Source organism: Balaenoptera musculus, chromosome 16, assembly GCF_009873245.2.
Source record: "Balaenoptera musculus isolate JJ_BM4_2016_0621 chromosome 16, mBalMus1.pri.v3, whole genome shotgun sequence".
Taxonomy (NCBI): Eukaryota; Metazoa; Chordata; class Mammalia; order Artiodactyla; family Balaenopteridae; genus Balaenoptera; species Balaenoptera musculus.
In genome coordinates this window covers 80,161,285-80,182,751 of record NC_045800.1, presented here as the reverse complement: position 1 = coordinate 80,182,751, position 21,467 = coordinate 80,161,285, and the positions used below count along the sequence as shown (strand labels likewise).

Genomic DNA, 21,467 nt, shown 5'->3' with positions numbered 1-21,467 from the left:
CTTACATTATCAAATCCTCCAAGTTTGTGTACAAGTCTGAATAACTTAAAGAGATTCAAATTTCGATATCCAAGTACAGGTCGCTTGTTAATGGGTGTGCCTATTAAAGGAAACACGAAATATATTAGAACCATGCTATATTTTTAACTTAAACTTTGAAAAGATTCAAACATTACCACCAAATATACATAGTGCAAAGTGTGTATATATGAGGAAAAAAAATCCCTTGTTAATCAAAAACATGATATCTAGTACTTAAACCCATTTCATTAAAAATTTCTTTTTCCTATATCAGATTTTTGAAACCTTATTTATATGATTTCATTCAACTTTCATTCCCCTGATGAGCAAAAGAATAAATACTAAATGAAGCAAAATAGAATACCAACAAAAATTTTTTAAAATCAGGGTAACAAGGTTTGGTAGAACTGAAAAAAGTTTTGAGATAATTGATGGGCAACTGCGTCACAATGAGAGTTATCTTTATGATACTTCCTTTGTATTTTACTAATTTTCTACTATTCTAAAGAATAATTCTAGAATAAAGCTATAGTGTTGTTTATTCTAACATGTGAAAAATGAAAATGTAGAAGGACACTAAAACTATCAAACTGTTAGGATGTGGTAGAGAAAACAACAGGATAGAGATACAAAACTTACTGCCCTTTCCAAAAAACATACGACTGGCATAATCACATTTTTCACTCTTTTCTAGTATTAGATTTTATTCATTTTCTTCACTTTTTAATTTATCTTACACAAAAAAGCTTAAGAAATAGCCTGCCTTCTTAGGCCAAGCCTCCATTCATACAAATAAATAATATAGGAATCAAGGACATTTTATATTGAAGAATAAAAAGATACCCACATTGTAGTAGCCACTATGATTTATGAGAGCAAAAAGAAGACCAAGCCAGTTTCTACTCATCAACAATACAAAACTGGATTAAAAAAACATTAATTCACAGAGCACAGTAGCACTTTCAAGTATTATTCATTCATTTTGTCCTTCTCCTTAAGCTAGAAAGCTTTCTGCCTCTCACCACTCCTTTTCTAGCATCTTCCCAGGAAAGGAGAAACTATACTCTGAACAGCAGATAAGAAAGAGAGTAACAGGGCCATAGTTTCCGGTGGACTACATCATCACTGCAAATTAAAAGTTATTGCTAGGTACCCATTCCTCTTTCCCCCAATGCTCTTATTTCTTAAACCACAAAAGCAGATTCGATAAGTTAAGCCCAGGCTCACCTTGAGACTTGGTCACCTTTCTCTATGGATGGTTTAATTCTGTTCTTAGTTCTATGTGGCTAGGTTATAAGAAGACTTATAAGGCCCATCTTAGAATGTGTGCTCTCTCTCTCTCTCTCTCTCTCTCTCTCTCTCTCTCTCTCGCTCACTCACATACACAAACACACACACATGCTGGGAATAGCAAACAGTGATTTTAGAGAAGAGGCTTTTCTACAGGCATGTATGTAGGCTCAAGTAAAATGGTACTCTGATTCTGCTACTGTTTCCTAGAGTAAGAGTTCTTTGGGGGGGGGGTTTCCATAAATGAGTGGGGGGACAGACAGGACAGAATACAGTAATTTATGGGTCCATGGCCATAATATCCATCAAAATACTGTCAAATTCCATATTCCACTTCCTATGTGACAGACACTATACTAGGATGCTGGTGATTGGAAATCAAAAAGATAGCCATGATTACCAGTGACATGCAGCTTAATTAACAGAATTCTTATTTTAAGATATTAATTATCTGATACCTACATTCATGATGAATAAAAGAAAAAACACTCACCTCTATCTTCCATAAATTTGTACAACTGTTGAAGAAAGTTCTCCCTTTCCTCTGGAAATGGTTCTATTTCTTCCTAATTTTAGTCACAGAAGAATAGAATATTATTTTCCTCAGTTAAGCATTTTACTAACACAAGTAGATTTCCTACCAACAGCAAAGACTAATACTAGAATATTTCAAAGGCTTTTTACCAAATTAAAATTATTTCTTAACACTAAGCTATTCAAAACCAGAAAGCCTGAACATTTTATGCTTTACAGAGAAATATGTCCTAAAAGGTATCTCAATAGTGACAATTCCAAATGTAAATGCTCATGTAAGAAATGAGACCAGCAAAATGATTCACGAACTTTTTACCAGATCAGAGATCTAGTCTTTCATCAGGGTCATAGGCTCAAGAAGACCTACTCTCACTTATATTAAATTGGGTCAGGGTTCACCATCAAAACTAACTCTATTATTGCTCCTCAAGGAACTAAACAAGTGTGGGTCCCATTAACTGCAACTACAATTATCCTTCATTATATACGGCCCCACTGTATAGTGCTTCGAGCTTATAAAATCAGTAAAGTGGGGAACAAACTTGATCTACAATACCTGAAGATTCAGACTTAGGGAAATCTTCAAGTAATAAAATAGTTCCCCGATTTATCAATTACAAGGGAGGGACTAGCTTCTTGCTGCTGTGGCCAGGGGCTGTGGCAGTAGGGAGCTGGTCCTGAAGCAACCTGCAAGGAGCAGGGTAGTAGGTGAGATGGAAGAACTCATCAATTCAGTGACTATCAAGCCATTCAACAAACATTTAATGAGCACCGGTAAGTGTAGGCACTACGCAAGGTGCTGAGTCAAATAAAAGAGAAAAAAGTGATGGCACCTGCCATTACAGAACATGATCAGGAGTAACTGCAGAGGAAGTGATTCAAAACATACACCTAGGCTTTACAGTTACTCTGGCTGAAACAAATGTAGTCCTAATAGTAAAAGTCAGGAGCATACTTTTCAACTGGTAGTCTAAATAAATCATTTTCGTTTTAAAAATCATGAGCCTAAAGCCACTGTTTGAGTGAGATTTGCCTCTTTATTTTATAAGCTAGCAGAAAAAAGGAAGGAAGTTAAAACAACAAAAACTCATGTTGATAAACTATTATGCTTGCTAATTAGAAGAGAAGAATCAACGACAATTATTAGTTTGCTCAGGATAAATCTGTATTTCTCAACTTAAACATGGTCCACATACACTGGATTGTGGTAAGGTAGTCAGATGTAAGTCTAAGGAAATCTGTTTTCTAGATATTATCTTAAATGCCCCCAAGGTACAATATTTGACTTACATAAACTGTCAAATGTATTCCTGTTGCAACAAAATTTAAGTGAAGTTTGTATTTAACTTAAAAAAAAATGTTTAAACTGGAAACCAGATCTGCTTATACAAAAACATTTGTAAAACATAAATCTAAGTGACAGAAGTTTTGATAACTAATACTTATTGATCATCTGTTACACATTACACACTACGACAGAGTACAAGTAAGACAGAGTCCCTACCGTTGAGGAGCTTACAGATTAGTAGGAGAGAAAACAAATAGAAAATAAATGTATGTACACGTATATATGTAGGCAAAAATTTCTACAAGGAATAGGAGTAGTTTAGATTAGCAAATCAAGTGATTAACTTTTCCTAAGGTGAGGAAGGTGATAGTTCTCAGAAAGTTTCCCTTTACAGAGGGGACATGTCAGTAGGATTTAAAAAACCGAACAGGACTGTGTCAGGCTGATGGGGGGAGGGCACTGTAGGCAGAGGTATTGGTTTGTGCAGAGGTGAGTAGAAACGAGCTATGTAATTTGATGTTGCTGCAACATAATGTTCATAAGTAGAAGCGTAGGGAGTTAGTTCCCTGGCAGTCCAGTGGTTAGGACTCAGCACATTCACTTCTGTGGCCTGGGTTCAATCCCTGGTCAGGGAACTAAGATCCCGCAAGATGCACCACGCAGCAACCCCCCCACCCCCCCCAAAAAAAGTAGGAGTGTATACCAAGGGAAGTAATATAAAAAAAGGCAGGGGTGGGACTACAAAGGGAGGTTCTAAAAGTGAAGCTTGATTTTCAGAGTGATAAGAAGCAACTGCAGAGGTTTTAAGCAAGGAACTGATGGCTCCGAGCACTTTAAATAAAAGGCAGTGGGGAAGAAGACTGAAGCCTGGGAAACTCTTACACTACACACTGTCATAGATCACTATATTATAAAACATAAACTCTAAAACAATCTTATTTCATTACTAGTTGCTTACTACAGTTAAATGGCAGAATTCCATAACTTACCTAAAATATTACATATTGACATTAACTTATCTTTGTTTCCTAGAAACATTAAATACAATTCACTTCATGGCCACGTACTGCAGCTTCACTATCTGCACCATTCCCCCAATAACTGATAAAGTTGTCCAACAAACCATTAAAGAGCACAGTGGTGTAATGTCACTGGTAATATTATGAGCATCTTTTCCCAGTACTTGTCATTGCTAGATCTAAAGTAACAGCTACAATAAAATCTAAATTTAGCTCCTTGATCCATATAAATTGACAGATGTCTTATTTATGATCTAATTAGAACTATCTACCCACTTGTATTAGATAAAGTCATTTAAGATTCTCTGAATCAAAGATATTAATCTTGGGCTTCCCCGGTGGCGCAGTGGTTGAGAATCTGCCTGCTAATGCAGGAGACACGGGTTCGAGCCCTGGTCTGGGAAGATCCCACATGCCGCGGAGCAGCTGGGCCCGTGAGCCACAACTACTGAGCCTGTGCATCTGGAGCCTGTGCTCCGCAACAAGAGAGGCCATGACAGTGAAAGGCCCACGCACCGCAATGAAGAGTGGCCCCCACATGCCACAACTAGAGAAAGCCCTCACACAGAAATGAAGACCCAACACAGCCATAAATAAATAAATTAAAAAAAAAAAAAAAAAGATATTAATCTTTACTTTTTTTGCTATTTATTCCTTTAATACTAGATGGAAGACATATTTTACACTTTACTAGGTATTTTAATAAAATATGCAGATGTAAACATACTATGAGGTGACAGCTGTCTACATGATGGTAAAAAGCATATGAAAGTAGAGTTTTCCTATATTAGGTAGGGATTTCCTTAACCACCTGATAAACAAAAAGCACAGTAAGATTAGGAAACACTTTTTTCCCTTTTTATTTTTTTAATTGAAGTATAGACGACATACAATATTATATTAATTTCAGGTGTATAACATATTGATTCGACACATACATTATGGACTGAAGATTAAGAAATATTTTTGAGGTTACTGAGATAACTATACTTAATATTTTTAATTTCACAAGACCATATTTCTGTTTTAAGGTAAGCAAGCAAACTACCTGATTACGATGAATATCACAAGCACAACTGTATTATGAAATATTTCTAATGCTAAAAATATTTAAGCGATTGATGACTTTAGCCAAATCCCAATGCACAAAGGAAGCATGCGTCCTTCACTTGAAAAGGCGTGAACCATGTTTACTCACCTCCTCTTCACTGCTGTTGTCCTCCTTTGCTTTTTCATCATCTTCCTCCTCCTCTTCTTCCTCTGCTTCACTGCTAGAACTATCTTCTTTCAATTCAGTCTTCCAGTTAGCAGGAATAGTTCTACTTTTGTGAAATTCAAGTGCCTGATCAAAGGCTGGAAAGAGACCATAAACTATATCAACTGGAGAAATTAAGACAACTGATTTGTCTAAAACTACTAACAGGATAGAGAAATAAAAAACTACTGTGCTGCCACCACTGGCATTTATGAAGTGTTTGCTATGAGCTAGGCACTGTGCTAACTGTTTTCCCATGCAGCAACTCATTTAATCTTAACAATCTTAGGCATTAGGCACCCATTTTATAGATGGCAAAACTGCTACCATTTGAAGGTGACTTAGGTTCAAACAAAGACAAGAGAAAAGGGGCAGTTTTCTTCTTTTAAATGAAAATTAAGAGTGTCTAGTAAAAAACACTTTAAGATAGGTAAATCTTTAATCGTTTTATCAAAAAAAAAGAGATTATTAAACAGTATTATATACCAGGCACAGAGTCATTGTAATAACACACAATACCTGAAAATATACTATAAATATGTCCTCTACATTTTTCGTTAAGCCTGAATTAAAATTATATTAACAATTAGCTTAAACCAAAATTAGCTAGACAGTTATTCTCACTTTATAATACATGGAAATAAATTCTAAACCATAAATTCTTGATGATTTTTAACCAGTCTACATAGCATATTATTTGATTCAGTGAACACGGTCAAAGAAAAAATAAACAGCTATTTATAATGCCAAAAATCAAGTAAGAGATGCAATTATCACGTATTCCTTAATAAAATAGAACTACGGTTATAAGAAATGCCAAATCAAAATTACTGTGATTCCTGTTTCTACCATCCTCAGGAACTAATATTTTATTTACTAGGCAAAAGCCAGACTACAGTAACAGCTGATGATATTTTTCTTTCCCATTTTTAGATTATTGTCCCAATTATAAGCTAAAAAGAAGAAAAAGAATACCTATGATAACAAAAGGCACGTGGGTTTACAAAACTATAAGTCACATAGAACCAAATGTAACTTTAAAGACTTAAAAAAAAATTTAAGACCAAAAGAATATTTAATCTTCAGAAATACTTTTTACTTTTTTTTTTTTGGCCATGCCACGCAACTTGCAGGATCTTAGTTCCCCAACCAGGGATCGAACCCGGGCCCCAGCAGTGAAAGCTCCAGAGTCCTAACCACTGGACCACCAGGGAATTCCCCATCAGTTTTTAAATTAACTATAATTTGTTCCAAGATTATCCTTACCTTGTTTTAATACAGCATCAGGCTTTGGTGCAGTGTCGCTAGTAATTTCATGGACATCCTTTCTTGGTACTGAAGTACTATATTATTTTTTTAATTTTAAAGGAAAAAACCCACAAAAATACAACAGAGATTAATTAAGAGTCCAATTACCTACCACAGAAAGATACTGAAAACATGGGAATACTGACATTTACAATGAAAATGATTGCATACAGGGTTGCAAGTCCCAAATAAAATGCTAGGCAGGATGTTAAAATATGTAATCATCTACAGAAGGACCCCACCTTAAGAGATGTTTTATAAACAACAAGGTATTCTCAAATATCAGAGGACTTAGCTAAATGCAATACTAAAAATACTGAAACACTGAAAATAATAAATTAAAATGTTTGGATAGCAGAATGCATCAATCCAATAAAAAATAAGTTAAATAGCAAGAATTGGCCATCATCTTAGGATAAGCACAAGAAATTACTAAATTTAAGACTGGAAGAACACGTACTATTTTATAATGTAAAATATAACAATTTTTTCTTAAACTGAATTCTAGGTTCACAAGCAAACTTCTAATATATAATTTAAGGTTTTTCATGGAACTTAGCAACCATAAGGAGGGGTTGGATGCAAGCAAGTGGGAGAGGTTCATTCTATCATATACATCATATATATTTCCTGTTTTACACTAATAAATCATCATTCATCTTTTCTGCACTTGGTTTGTCTCAACCAACCCACAAAAGCCTAAAAACTATTCCAAATACATTTTTCAGCCTGCTTTTTTGAACTTTTTATTTAAAAATTTCAAATATATACAAAAGTAGACAGAACAGTACAATGAAGTCCCACATATCCATTACCCAACTACAATAATCATTAGCTCAGAGTCACTGTTTCATTTATACCCCTACCTACCACCTCCCACCCCAACTGGATTATTTTGAAGCAAATCCCAGACATACATTATATAATTTAATTTATAATATTTCATTACGGAGCTTTAAAAGAAAATTCTTTTAAAAATATAACCATATCACTATCACACATTTAAAAATTCACAGTAATTTCTTAATATCATCAAACCAGTATTCAATTTCAATGTTCAAATTTCTCTGATTATCTCCATTTTGTGAAAGTGAGTTTCATATAGATTGTTTTTAAAAATCACATTTCAGAACTTGAAAACCCGAACACCAATCTTAAAGCATGATGATTCTTTTAAAGTATAGTCACCCAATAAGGCAAAATATAAAATACATGGATTTTCTAGTCACACAATTCTTCAAGAAAGAAAAAAACATAGTTTTTCAGTTCCAGAAAAGTTCTACATGAAAGGTCACTTTCTTAATACTTAACATACATTTATAGTAACTCACTTTAATCCTCAGCCCTACTGCAGAAGTCACATGTTACACAACAGGGTAACACTAACCCGTGTAGACATAATTAAAAATGAGAGAAGATCCTAATTAGACATTCAAAAACAATAAATATATCAATATCAATCAAGTCTTAGATGTGGTAGATATATCGAATTTTCCTCAATAAATCATCAGCTATTACACAGGCAAATACTGACAAATTAGACAGCACTTAGAGTCTAGTTTAGAAAAGACCAAATGAACAAGAAAAGACATATCATAAGACTACTATACTTAATGATAATACAAAAAATGATCATACTCTGAAACATTCTGTATGATGAGAAGGAAAAGCATAAGGTCATTGGAAATAACTAATTTATAATTTACCATCCCAATCTGGAAAAACAGCATATTTTTCATACCAAGTGAATTATACTTACAATTTGCCATCTTTGAAAGATCGAACAAGAATATTGTCTTTTTTCACAGCAATTTCATCACTACAATCAGGACAAACCACCTTTTAAAAAAAGTGTGAAACTATTATAACTAAAAGCACATTTATAGATAGTTATATAAGTATCAATTATTTAAATCCTTTTCAAAATAGTTTCAGCTTAAAATTTAAAAACTAATTTTAGTTTGAGGGTAAACAGCTACACACACATGTGGGAACACACACAAGTAATTTTAAGTTTATCCTTCCAGCTCTCTGGATTATCCACATTGTTTTCTGACACAGGCACGGTGTTGAGAGCAGAACTGTGGCTATGACTAGACTGAAGCTGTGGACCAAGTCTAGGCAGAAATAGAAAGCTGGAATGAGAGTAGTTCAGGGGTGGAAAAAGAGGGAGAGCTAGTCCTAACAAAGGATCTGCAGCAGGGCTAAGAGAACAGCAGGGACCAAAATGGGATCAGATATCAGAACCTTAATCAGAACAGTCTCTATCTTAAAAAAGATAGAGATGACGTTCTACTGATTATTTACATTTAAATATACACGTTAACACATGCTAAAATTTCTCCATAATACTACCCACTCTAAAAAGTAAGCATTTTAAACTGGGTACCTTCCTGGAGTCTGTATAAGATTTATTATGAACAAAATAAAAGATTTATTTTATTTGAAGTCATCTCAACTATTATTTAAAGTAAGGATAAAGTATGCCTTCCCAAAGGTAATACTAACGTTAAGACACCTATAAATTTTTATTATTTTAATCCCGAGATAGCCCACTATATATACCAAGAACAATAGTATAGTTATAGTTTTTAATGCAAAATGGGCTAAGTATGACAGATTTGTTTTAAGGACTGTCTCATTAGCTCTGAAAAATGACACAATAGTACATAAAGGCATGTATTCTCACCACAGGTTTGAGAGGAGTGAGAAACAGGTAAGTTCTAGTTCAGTCTTTAAAAGGTTAACAATTTCCATAATTGTAACTGCACTGCATTAAGCGTTGCTTAAATGTTGATGGCATTATGAAATAATTCACTCATGAAAGTCTTTTACATGCATTAGCATCTACGAAAACTTTCCTATCATTTCAAAAAAGTCCAGAAGTAAGTACTTAATACCTGTTCATTCATTCATCCAGCCACTCTACAAATATTAACTATTTCATCAAAGTACCGTACTGGACCACAGAGGCCTAATCAGTCACCGTTCCTCCCCACAATGAGCTTGTAGTCTAGCTGGAAAGACAAGCACTAAACAAGTAAGTGCACATTTATTTAACTGCTACTGTGATAAGTCCTTATCTAGGTGGTCAGGGACCAGTTTCTTGAGGACACAACGTTTAAGCTCAGCTTTGAAAGCTGAGTAGGAACTGGCTTGACGAAGGATGTATGTGTGTACACGTGTGTACCACAGAGCTGCGCTGCAAGCAGAGGAAACAGGTTATGCGAAGGGCCTAACACAGCAAGCAGTGGAGCCCATTCTAGGAAGCAACAGGTCAATGTAGCTAACTTTCTGCCTGGGCTAAATAAGTGAGGTAAGCAGAGTTCAGATTTGTCAATCTTGTAGGCCATGTTAATTCTGAGGATAAAATCTAAACTCTTCAAGGGAAGGATCCAAAGCAAGATAATGTCATAATAGAATTGCCTTTTAAAAGATTACTTTGACTGTCATAAAGAAAATGGACCAGAGAAGGACAAGAGTTGGAAGAGATGAAGCTACTGCAAATCTTCCAGGTGAGAGATGGTGACCTGGATGTAAACTGGTGCTGATGGCAAATTAGAGGAACAAGAAATATTAGAGATAATTAGGGAAGTGCAGAGATGACAGAGAAAAGGATGCTTACACTTCTGCCTCGTGCAAATGGTGTCATTCACAGGGAGAGGAAACAACGGAGAAGGGTCATGTTTGGGAATAAGGGAGGAGAGAATAAATTTAGCTTTAGTCTTATTAAATTTTGAGGTGACTAAAGGGCAGCCAAGTGGAGATAATGATAGATAGATACCCAGCTCCAGAGCTCAGAGTAGGGGTCTGAACTCTAAGCTGTACACTTGGGAGTAAACAGTCTAAATATCAGGGCTCTAAAACCGTGAGCCAAAATCACACATTTTTTTCTTTCTCACGAGCTTAGGATTTTGAAAACCATACACGTGACAGCTTTGGCCAGTGCTGACGATGGCGTGTAAGTGGGTTCACTCTCCATTCTGTTACAGGAACTACAATCCACATTTTATCCCATTCACCCATGCATGTGATTTTCTTTGGTCCCTAAGACATTTCAGTTTATTATCTCTGCAACCAATGCTATAAAAGGGGATGAGATCACCCTAAAGAGAATACAATGTGATATATTCTGAACCTTGAACAACAACATTTAAAGCTTGGTTAGAGGAGAAACAGTGAAGGAAACTAAAAAACAGGACTGCGTGAGTCAGGGAAGCTAAGATTTCCTCCCCTTAAAATGGGGGTAAATACCACTTATGTCTCAGCCTCAATTAGGATTAAATGAGACCATGTGCTTACATGAACAAGCTAGCACAGTGCCTGGCCAGGGTAAGTGCTCAAAACATGGTGGCTATTAATAGTTCCTAGAAGTATGCAATTGTTCTCTAACATGATGTTACCAAGCACTTGTTAAAATTTACTTAATTTATAAACACTAATTTTAAAAATAGAAATGCAAATACTGTTTATGTGATTATGTCAAGATTGTTTGATTCAAAACACAATTTCACACTCTAGTTGACAAAAATTATTTATCACTTTCCAAAAGATCTCAAATTTGTGGGGAGGATAACATGTATCACTAATGCTAAGATTTTTAAAATAATGATAAAATCGTTGACTAAGCAGATTACTAACCTTTCAGTATTGTATATCTTTAAATATTTTTCTCATCATCAAGGAAACTATTTAGAAATTATGATGAGAGAATCTTAAATTAATACTGAAAATACTAAAGTGCAAATTTTAATGTTCCTTTTGTTTTAGAAAAAGACACACAAAGCTCTTTTAAAACATGTTTTCAAAAGAAATTCTTTCAAAGAATCTTAGTGCTTTAGGAAAAAAGAAATGATCACATACACTGACACTTAAGTTTTTAGCTTGCCATTAACCCAAAGCTTGACAAGTTACTTAACCCTTCTAACACTCAGTTTCCTTATCTCTAAATGAGGATAAATAATACATACCTCATAATCAGCATAAAGACCTTAGCACAATCCTTACACATAACAGGCATCCAATAAATGGATAGATGGATATATGCAGAAGTACAAACGTATCATAAAGTATTTAAATTTATTAAAATAATTGCCCTCATCAGTTTTAATTATAACTGTAAGAGTTGGCAATTATTGGGCACTTATTTTGTGCAAAACACTTAACACTCGGGATAAAGAATACAAAGTGTTTACCAAAAAGGATGAAAAATTGATATCATTTGTAGACAACAGTAGAAAACAAGATTCTGTTCTTCTTTTGCAGCCTTTTGCATGGTAGATTTAGAAGTTTTAAAAGTTTGCATGAAGAATTTTTCACCCAAAATTGAGCAGTATAACATACCTAGCCTCTAAAATTATCATGATTTTCATCCTTTCTCGGATGACTGCAGGAGTTCTTTGTACTCAGAAATAACTTTCAAAGTAATTTTGTGTGACCTGCATGATGCTAAAACCATTTCCCCATTTTGTACCTATGAAAAAACACTAGTAAGAAAATCAACTGTTTTCTTCATGAACTTATATAGTTGAAAATTAAACTCTTTCATACTGAAGTTACTCACCAATGCAGGAAACCATAGTGCTTTCTTTTTATCCAAACTAACGTAATCTACACATACAACTTTTCCTAGCAGCTCATCAATCTGTTTCCTATCATCCTCATCTTCATCACTGGAGGATGAAGAAGACTCTTCCTCTGGTCTAGGGAAAGAAAAAAAATGAAATATTTCTATTTATCTTCACAAAGAATAAGCACACCAAGCTGATGAATACAGGTATTCTAGAAATCTTACCCCGTTTCCTACAACCTACAGAATGGCTAATTTAAATTTTTAAATAATTTTCTAAATTTCTAAAGAATAATTTTAAAAAGGTTATCATTAGACGAAAGCAATCCATTTTCCTAAAAATCTTCTGGATTTATTTAGTGCTATTTTAAAAGATTAAGGGAAAAATCAGAACAGAATAACACTGGTCCCCAAATTATCAAAAAGCTAAAGGCTCCATATGAAGCATCCCAGTACTGCACTAAAATATACTAGATCCTCCTCTCAGATTAAAGGAATTCTGGAGGTGGTAGTTTTACACTCCCAGTACAAAGCTAATTTTATTTATTTATTTATTTTGGCCACACCACACAGCTTATGGGATCTTCAGTTCCCCAACCAGGGAATTGAACCCGGGCCACCACAGTGAGAGCACTGGAGTCCTAACCACTGGACCGCCAGGGAATTCCTCCAAAGCTAATTTTAAAAAGGGGAAGGCAGATCTTTATTAATGGGGGTCAGGCTGGGGAGAGGAAACACTCTGGTAAGAGATCACCACTGCTGTCTTTAATAACAAATATACACAAACTACATATTCATAAGATGCACAATATGGTTCTTTTGTATTATGCTAAAAATTCCTCTCAGTTACATTGTATACTGGACTAGTAAGTTAGAAAAAAGAAAAAGGAACTATCCAAAACCATCCATTTGATGTTAGAGGAAAGTATAGTAAAAAGGAAAACAAAAACAAAAACAAATTCTGAATCTGGTTCCCAGAAAGCCCACAATTAGTGGTAAAGAAAACAGATTCTAATAACTGTGCTCAAAATGCCCAGTGACCTAACTGTAGTGACCTAAATGGGAAGGAAATCCAAAAAAGAGGGGACATATGTATACGTATAGCTGATTCACTTTGCTGTACAGTAGAAACACAACACTGTAAAGCAACTATACTCCAATAAAAATTAAATGAGCTTTATGAACCAAAAAAAAAAAGCCCAGAATAAGTAATGATACTAAGAATGCTGAATAAATAGACTGCAAGAGAATGCGAAATATAATAAAATAAAAATGATATTTTTATAAAATAAAACAGGATAACAATATAAATGTCATCCTTTTATATTTATATATTCCAATGTATTCCAATATATATTTATATATTCCAATGTAAATATAAAGGAAGCAAAACCTATTATAATACTATTAAACATTTTAGAGTGATGGGGGAATATCACTATCTAATTTCAGTGATCACTCAATTAACCCAAAAATTGTCCCCTGATAAAAAAACAAAGCAGGGCTTCCCTGGTGGTGCAGTGGTTAAATATCCACCTTCCAACGCAGGGGACACGGGTTCGAGCCCTGGTCCGGGAAGATCCCACATGCCGCGGAGCAACTAAGCCCGTGCGCCACAACTACTGAAGCCCGTGTGCCTAGAGCCCGTGCTCTGCAACAAGAGAAGCCACCACAATGAGAAGCCCGTGCACTGCAACGAAGAGTAGCCCCCGCTCACCGCAACTAGAGAAAGCCCACACACAGCAACGAAGACCCAACGCAGCCAAAAACAATGAATAAAATAAATAAATTAAAAAAAAAAAAAAAAGCAAATCTTCAAAATTTGCTACTGAGTAGAACTACTGTACTTCAAATGGCACTTAAAGCAGTTTAACCCTTACTTAGAAAGTAGGTAATAGGTAGCAGGAAAAACCAACATACCTTCATATTAGCAGAGCATAAAACCTTACAAATTGGCACAAAGCTTGGGATAATAATGACAGACTTCACAAGTCTGATTTCTACTTGATTAGAAGAACTTCTCAAGGACAACACAACCAAACTTAAAACCATAATTACTGCTTTTTTCAAAGGAGTCACAGAAGACTCATTCAGCTGGGGTTTTATGGACACCCTTTATGCCATTATCATTAGCAAGACAGAAAGTCACAATGTCACAAATAACATTAATCAAATCTGTAAAACATAGAAAGAGAAAACTGGGCTTTACTTGGCTAACAAAGTCATCTGTAACAGTAAAGAAAATTCTAATTTCTTTCATAAGACTTAACAAACGTGAAGACTCCAGACACGAGAAAGTTACATATATAGAAATGTAAACTGACCGGCTACATAAAACATCCGTCCACCTCACAGCATGTCCAGACTCCACTCCAAAACCATTCCCCGCTCGTGGACTAGATTTCCTCCTCCCTCTCACCTACTCAAGCCTTTACTCCAGCAATGCTCGCTTCTCTCTCCTGTATCAATTTTTCTGCCTCTACTAGATTGAGTCCTACCAGTATAGTGTTATTTCTAAGAAAATGCTGTTACTTCTCCCACTTAAAAAAACAGAAGATCCCCTGACCTCACTTTCTCCACCAACTACTCCTCCCCTTGGCAGAGAAAACAGCCTAGAATGCTTTATCCCCAGACATGTGGAAACTTTTTCACCTCCTCTAAGTGTCTGTTCAAATGTCACCTCAATTACGTTACTCTGATCACCTTATTCAAATTTATAACCTGCCCATCCCAATCCCCGCGCGCAACCTTACTCTTATTATTTCCACAGCACTTACAAATCTATCATACTACATAATTTACTTAATTCTTCTGTTTTCTTCTGTATTGTCCATCTCCCCGCATACGAGAGAATGTAAGCTCTAAAGGCAGAGGGGTTGTTTTGGCCACACTGCAGGGCATGTGGGATCTTAGTTCCCCAACCAGATATCAAACCCATGCCCCCTGCAGTGGAAGCGCAGAGTCTTAACTCCTAGACCGCCAGGGAAGTGCCCCGGAGATTTTATAAATGCCTGTTTTGTTCACTGATATATCCCAAGTACCTGAACAGTGCTCGGCACAGTGCAGATGCTCAATAAATATTTGTTGACTAAGTAAATGAACTGAATAGGTTTATTTCTTTTTACTGTGGTACTTCTGATTTCTATTTCTCCTGAAATCGCAAAATGTATACAATCAGTATAATGTATACAACCAGTATTAACCATACCATTATACCTAAGGCTCCTTTTAACTTTACCTTTTAGCGGAGTTTAGCCAGGAAATTGTTTACATAAGACTAGTACTCAATAAACTGATATACTAAAATAAATGAGCATCAGAAATATGTTAAGGGAGCAAAGATAGAACAAGCAGAGAGTCTGCTTGGTGTTTATTCCCCTCTGACACTGTTGCTTCTCTGGTACCAGGTATGTGTTTATAGAGCCACAACAAAATAACATACTGTCTCTGAAATAACGTCTGATGATGCCACTGGAAACAAAGCTAATTACATGATAATGTTTACCAAACAAACTAACAGCTAGACACTTAAAGCTGATCACACATCACTATTAACTGTAAATTAATTGTAAATCAAGTAAGAAGAACTTTAGACAAGACACTTGCCAAAGAATATCAAATGATGAGGTACAAATATAAAATTGAGCCAGAAACTGCAGAGGCTCAATCTCTGAAATGCAATTCGAACTTTAATGATCCTTATTCTTTCAAACAACTAACTCAGTTTCAAATTTTGTACCGTAAATTAAAAATCTGTATTAGTAGGGGCTTCCCTGGTGGCACAGTGGTTAAGAACCCGCCTGCCAATGCAGGGGACACGGGTTCGAGCCCTGGTCTGGGAAGATCCCACATGCCGCGGAGCAACTAAGCCCGTGCACCACAACTACTGAGCCTGCGCTCTAGAGCCCGCGAGCCACAACTACTGAGCCCACGTGCCACAACTACTGAAGCCCACGTGCCTAGAGCCCGTGCTCCGCAACAAGAGAAGCCACCGCAATGAGAAGCCCGCGCACCGCAACGAAGAGTAGCGCCCGCTCTCCACAATCAGAGAAAAGCCCATGCACAGCAACGAAGACCCAATGTAGCCAAAAACAATAAATAAATAAAATAAATATATTAAAATAAAAAATCTGTATTAGTCAGTATCAGGAAGACTGAAAATGTGTAGCTTCTTAGAGATTAAAACATATAGAACATAAGAACACGTACAGACTTACTAAAAGGGTTTTAATTTTTTCCCAATTTTTATCAAGAAGGAAACTAGAATCAAATTCTCATATCAGAATAAAGCAGTGAATAATAAAAAGAACTTCTGGACTTAGATAGTGGTGCTGGTTGTAAAAATGTTGTGAATATACTAAAAAACACTGACCAGTGAATACTTTAAAAGGGTGAATTTTACATGTGAATTATATCTCAAAAAAAAATTTTTTTTAAAGGTCTGCAGGTACAAATCACTAGTCTTTTGGGTAAATCTTAGCACTGTCACTGGGTAGAACCTGTACCCACAAATAATCTCTAACAAATATCATTATAAGCCTTATTATGCTTTATCCTTTTTCTGAAGGATAACAGCAAGTAGACTGCTTTCCTACAATAGCAGTTGCATATATACTTTTGCCAGGTTATTGGAAAAAACTTTTGAGGGAGAGGGGCACAAATACTTCTATAATTTCAGAATTCTATTCTTTAGGTAGAATCAAAGAAAACCTCTGCATACAATGTAAATTATAAGGGCAAAATTCACTCAAGTTATACATAATCAAAAGGATCAATAACTTGCTTTAAAGTATTAAGCTAGAGGATGATAATCTTTAAAAAATAAAATATCTGAATATATTAGGATTAAAAGCAGAGTATAAATAAAACAATTAAAGGAAGGTATCAAAAATAATTTTGGAATAGCTGGAGGCAGATTAACTGGTATGTGGATTAACAGTTCTTAAAAGAAAACAAAGGTAGTGATAAAGCATTGCAACAGTGGAGTCCGGGGAATCCTGGGAAGAGATAACCTTATTTATCTTTGTACAAATTTTAAATGGCAATCAGAGAACCATAATGAAGACCTTTTTGAGTTGAGTAATGGAAGAGGAAATGAAGGTCAGATAAATGACCTTAAGATCCAGGTTCCAGACTTTGTTGCAGAAAATCACTCTGAAGAAAGGGGAGAAAGAACTTTGAGGAAGCGTAATTTAAGGAGATGGGCACTTTAAACTGTGGTACTTGCCTGTGGCACTTACACACCAAGGCTTAAAGCACTAAGCATGAACATCATGACGTCTCTTGGCAGTGAGAAAGACCACAGTAGTGAGGCGGAAGGAACAGCAAGCAAAGTAAGATTGCACATGGGCTGCGCTTCATTTCCAACACTAGTAATTCTCAACCTTTTGCCTGCCTTCATACTTTGCACATGTACAACACGATCCCAACAGCAAATCTTTCATTACACACAGATTCTCAACAGGAAAATCACTAACTCAGAATGCTAGAGTCTTTAGAAAGCAAAGATAAACTTGCTCAGTGACAACTGCATGCTTTCTTCTCATATACAAGAAAGGGAGACCTCAGCTAAGGAACATAGCAGACATTTTAATAGACTATAATTTTTGGTCTTTTTTTTGGGGAGCCGCACTGCACGGCTTGTGGGATCTTAGTTTCCCGACGAGGAACTGAACCTGGGCCCTTGGCATTGAAAGCACGGAGTCCTAACCACTGGACCACCAGGGAATTCCCGTTTGGTCCTTTTTGTAGACCATTCTATGTGATATTCCATAAATTATCTTATTTAAAAAATTTTTTTACACTTCTGGATGACATTTGTAGAAAGGTAAAATATGTCTAAATATTAGATGCAATTTTTTTCAAAATTAAAAGAATTCTTGATTCAAAAACTGTTTTCCCTATAATATGTATATAATACACAATACAGGAATACTGTTTTTAAATTCATAAAGTATAGCCAAAAACAGTCCTTCCTGTTGGACATAAGCACTAGTAAGCAGAATTTTTACATACTCATATATAAACACATTATGACATGTAAACGAAATCATGTTACATACTAGTATTTCATTAAAGTTTTTTCATTCAATACACGATGATGATATCCAGTACTTGCATAGTGATTACTACTTAAACCCTTTAAAGGACAGAATTCATTTCACCTTTGCAACAACTCTGAGAGACAGGGAATACTATTATCTCAATTTTACAGATGAGAAAATTGAGGCATGAAAAGACTTAAGCATCCTGCCCAAGGTTACACAGCAAAGAAGTGGCAGAGGCAGGCGTCAAACCCATGCCATCTTGCTCCACTGTTCACACTCTTTTATTTCGGGGGGCAGGGGGTCGTGCGGCATTCTGGACCTTAGTTCCCCGACCAGGGATCGAACCCATGCCCCCTGCAGCGGAAGCACAGAGTCTTAACCACTGGACCACCAGGGAAGTCCCTACTGTTCACACTCTTAACTCAGCCACACTTCCACTCTCAAGAGCTAGAGAAGTGGAAAATCTTTGCCAATGAAATAATTTTACATTAAATACACCCACACCTCACTGTTCTGACATCATCAATCATAGTTAATTAAGTTGACTAGGGGCTTCCCTGGTGGCTCAGTGGTTAAGAATCTGCCTGCCAAGGCAGGGGACACGGGTTCAAGCCCTGGTCCAGGAAGATCCCACATGCCGCGGAGCAACTACGGCCGTGCGCCACAACTACTGAGCCTGCGCTCTAGAGCCCGTGAGCCACAACTACTGAGCCCGCCTGCCACAACTACTGAAGCCCGCACACCTAGAGCCCGTGCTCCACAACGAGAAGCCACCACAATGAGAAGCCCGCGCACCGCAACGAAGAGTAGCCCCCGCTCGCCGCAACCAGAGAAAGCCCACGCGCAGAGACAAAGACCCAATGCAGCCAAAAACAGTAAATAAATAAATTTATTTATAAATAAATTTATTAAAAAAAAGAGTTGACTACAAAGCTACGGGAAGACCCTAATGATCAACAGTAGATAAAATTTTAATTCACAATTGAAGTTATTAATTTTCAAAGAGATGTCAAAAGATTTAACCTATAAGTGCTTCAGTGAGTATTTTATGGCAATATAATAGCCCTCTGAAAAAACTGAAAACAATATTAGATCACAATAACATCTAGTAATCACAAGAGGACTCTTTCATACTAAGAATGCCATTACACATTTTTCATTTATTTTCCTTTCTGACTAGAAGACTCATATTTTCAAAGTTATACGAAGAAGAGTAAATAATAGTTACAACCTCAGTATCCTAAAAATAATCAAGTCACCAGCAAGTTACACTGCAAGTGAGAGACATTTTTCACCTATTAATTGAGAAAAACATTTTCTAAAATATTCAGAGTTATGTGAGAAAAAGAAATGCATGGCCCAAATCACTAGTAGGAAAATAAGTAATATTAAATATTTTTTCAATGCAAGGATTAGTCTTTTAATTTCCTCCCTCAAATGAGTCATTATTTATTTCCTGTTAAAACTCATTTGGAAAGTAACTGTAGTACTCTAAACAAAACAGAGTCAATCAATTGAATGGGAAAAGGCCTATGGAACATGGGTGAGTTCAAGTCCTGGTCGCTTCCTTCCTGTGTTCCTTGGATTAGTTGCTGTTTCTGAGGCCAATTTCCCCAATTTTTTTTTTTTTTCCCAATTTTTAATAGGGATAAAAATAATACCTACCTTCATGAGTTCGCTGTAAGGCTGAAACTAAGCTATATGAGAGATAGAGCTTACCCAATTTTTATCTCCAAATCTTAGCCCCTATTAGATTTAATACCTGACTCTATTACTTTGAATGAAAGCATTCACTTACATTACAAGTTTCAATAATTCAATTCAATATTTTTAATAGCTACTCTGACAATATTTGGCTCAGGCACATTAAATTTTTAAAAATTTTATCCGAGTAAAATATTCAAAATCGTTTTTAAACAATTTATCCTCCAACAGAATAAATTAAAAACTACATTCTCTTGCCCCATCCTCTCCCATTTTCTTCTGCTCTGTGGAGGCAACTGCTTTTAACTCTTTCAGCTCTGACAGTTAATACTTTATCTCTAAGTAATATTCCTATACCGCTATTTCTATATTTATACATTTTAGACGTTATTGTATTGACTTCCTGTTGTTTTAAGGACTTAACTTTTACATTTAAGCAACCTCTCTATCCTCCATCCTACTAATATAGTGTTCTTTTCTTATATAATTTTGAGGGCAGTAACTAAGTGCCTTTACTGTTTTTTTCTCTATTTGTTATCATCATATCTTTAATTTCCCCCACAATGTTCCATCATACTAGATAACAAGTCCTCCCTTTAATAGAAACTTCCATTCCTCCATTCTGCATTCTACTGACCACTAGCATCTAGTGTTACTATTGAGAAGTCTGATGCCATTCTGCTTCTCACTCCTTTGCAATAAATTATTTTTTCTTCCTGGAACTGTTTGAAGATTGTTTCTTTCTCTCTGATGACCTGAAATTTCATGACCCTTTGATCCTGTAATCCTTTTTAATTTAAAGCCTTTTGGAGCCTAAGCACATTTCATTGACAGTAATTTGTTAAACATGTAGAACATGTGTCACAACTGTAAGAAGACATAAAAATAAGATAGTTCAGCTATCAGGAAGATTTAAATTACTAGGAAGGGAAAACAAACACGACAATGATAATAACAGGTAAAATATTGTCTATGACATTAGATAAATGCAAAGGATTTAGAGGGCTCAGAGGAGAAAAAAACATGTCTGTTTTAAAGGAAAGAGTGGGGAGGCATAGAATGGTTCACATAAATGTGGGAGCATTTCTGGTTAAGAACTGAAGAATGAGTGAGCCGGTGGCATGGAAGGGTGGCATTTAAGACAGAAAAAAACAGCATGAATAAAAAACATGATATCAGGAAAACAGAGGATGTATCATTCAGGAAATATTGACTAATTCCATTTTGACAATGACATCAAGATACATGTAAGGAGAAATGGCAGGCAGATAAATAATATAGCTGTTAAAGTTGACTGAGCATGGAGAACCTCAAGCACCCATGCCAAAGAGTCTGAAAGTACTCTTCCATTCAGTTAGCATTTTGCAAGTTACAATTTAAAATTAATAACTACTAAAACAATACTGGAAGGAGAAATGAATTCAGGTTCAAC

General features: G+C 35.7%; 1 protein-coding gene across 6 annotated transcripts in view; it reads right to left on the bottom strand.

The window, feature by feature from the left end:
- ARID4B (AT-rich interaction domain 4B) overlaps positions 1-21,467 on the bottom strand; it is a 130,776-nt gene that overhangs the window by 42,154 nt on the left and 67,155 nt on the right. For all 6 annotated transcript variants that reach the window (XM_036828646.1, XM_036828650.1, XM_036828651.1 and 3 more), the window contains exons 8-13: positions 12,279-12,417; positions 8,475-8,554; positions 6,674-6,750; positions 5,351-5,505; positions 1,805-1,877; positions 6-100 (exon numbers count right to left, since the gene is read on the bottom strand). In XM_036828646.1, the coding sequence (XP_036684541.1) occupies positions 6-100; positions 1,805-1,877; positions 5,351-5,505; positions 6,674-6,750; positions 8,475-8,554; positions 12,279-12,417 (619 nt within the window). The remainder of the gene's footprint in view (positions 1-5; positions 101-1,804; positions 1,878-5,350; positions 5,506-6,673; positions 6,751-8,474; positions 8,555-12,278; positions 12,418-21,467) is intronic.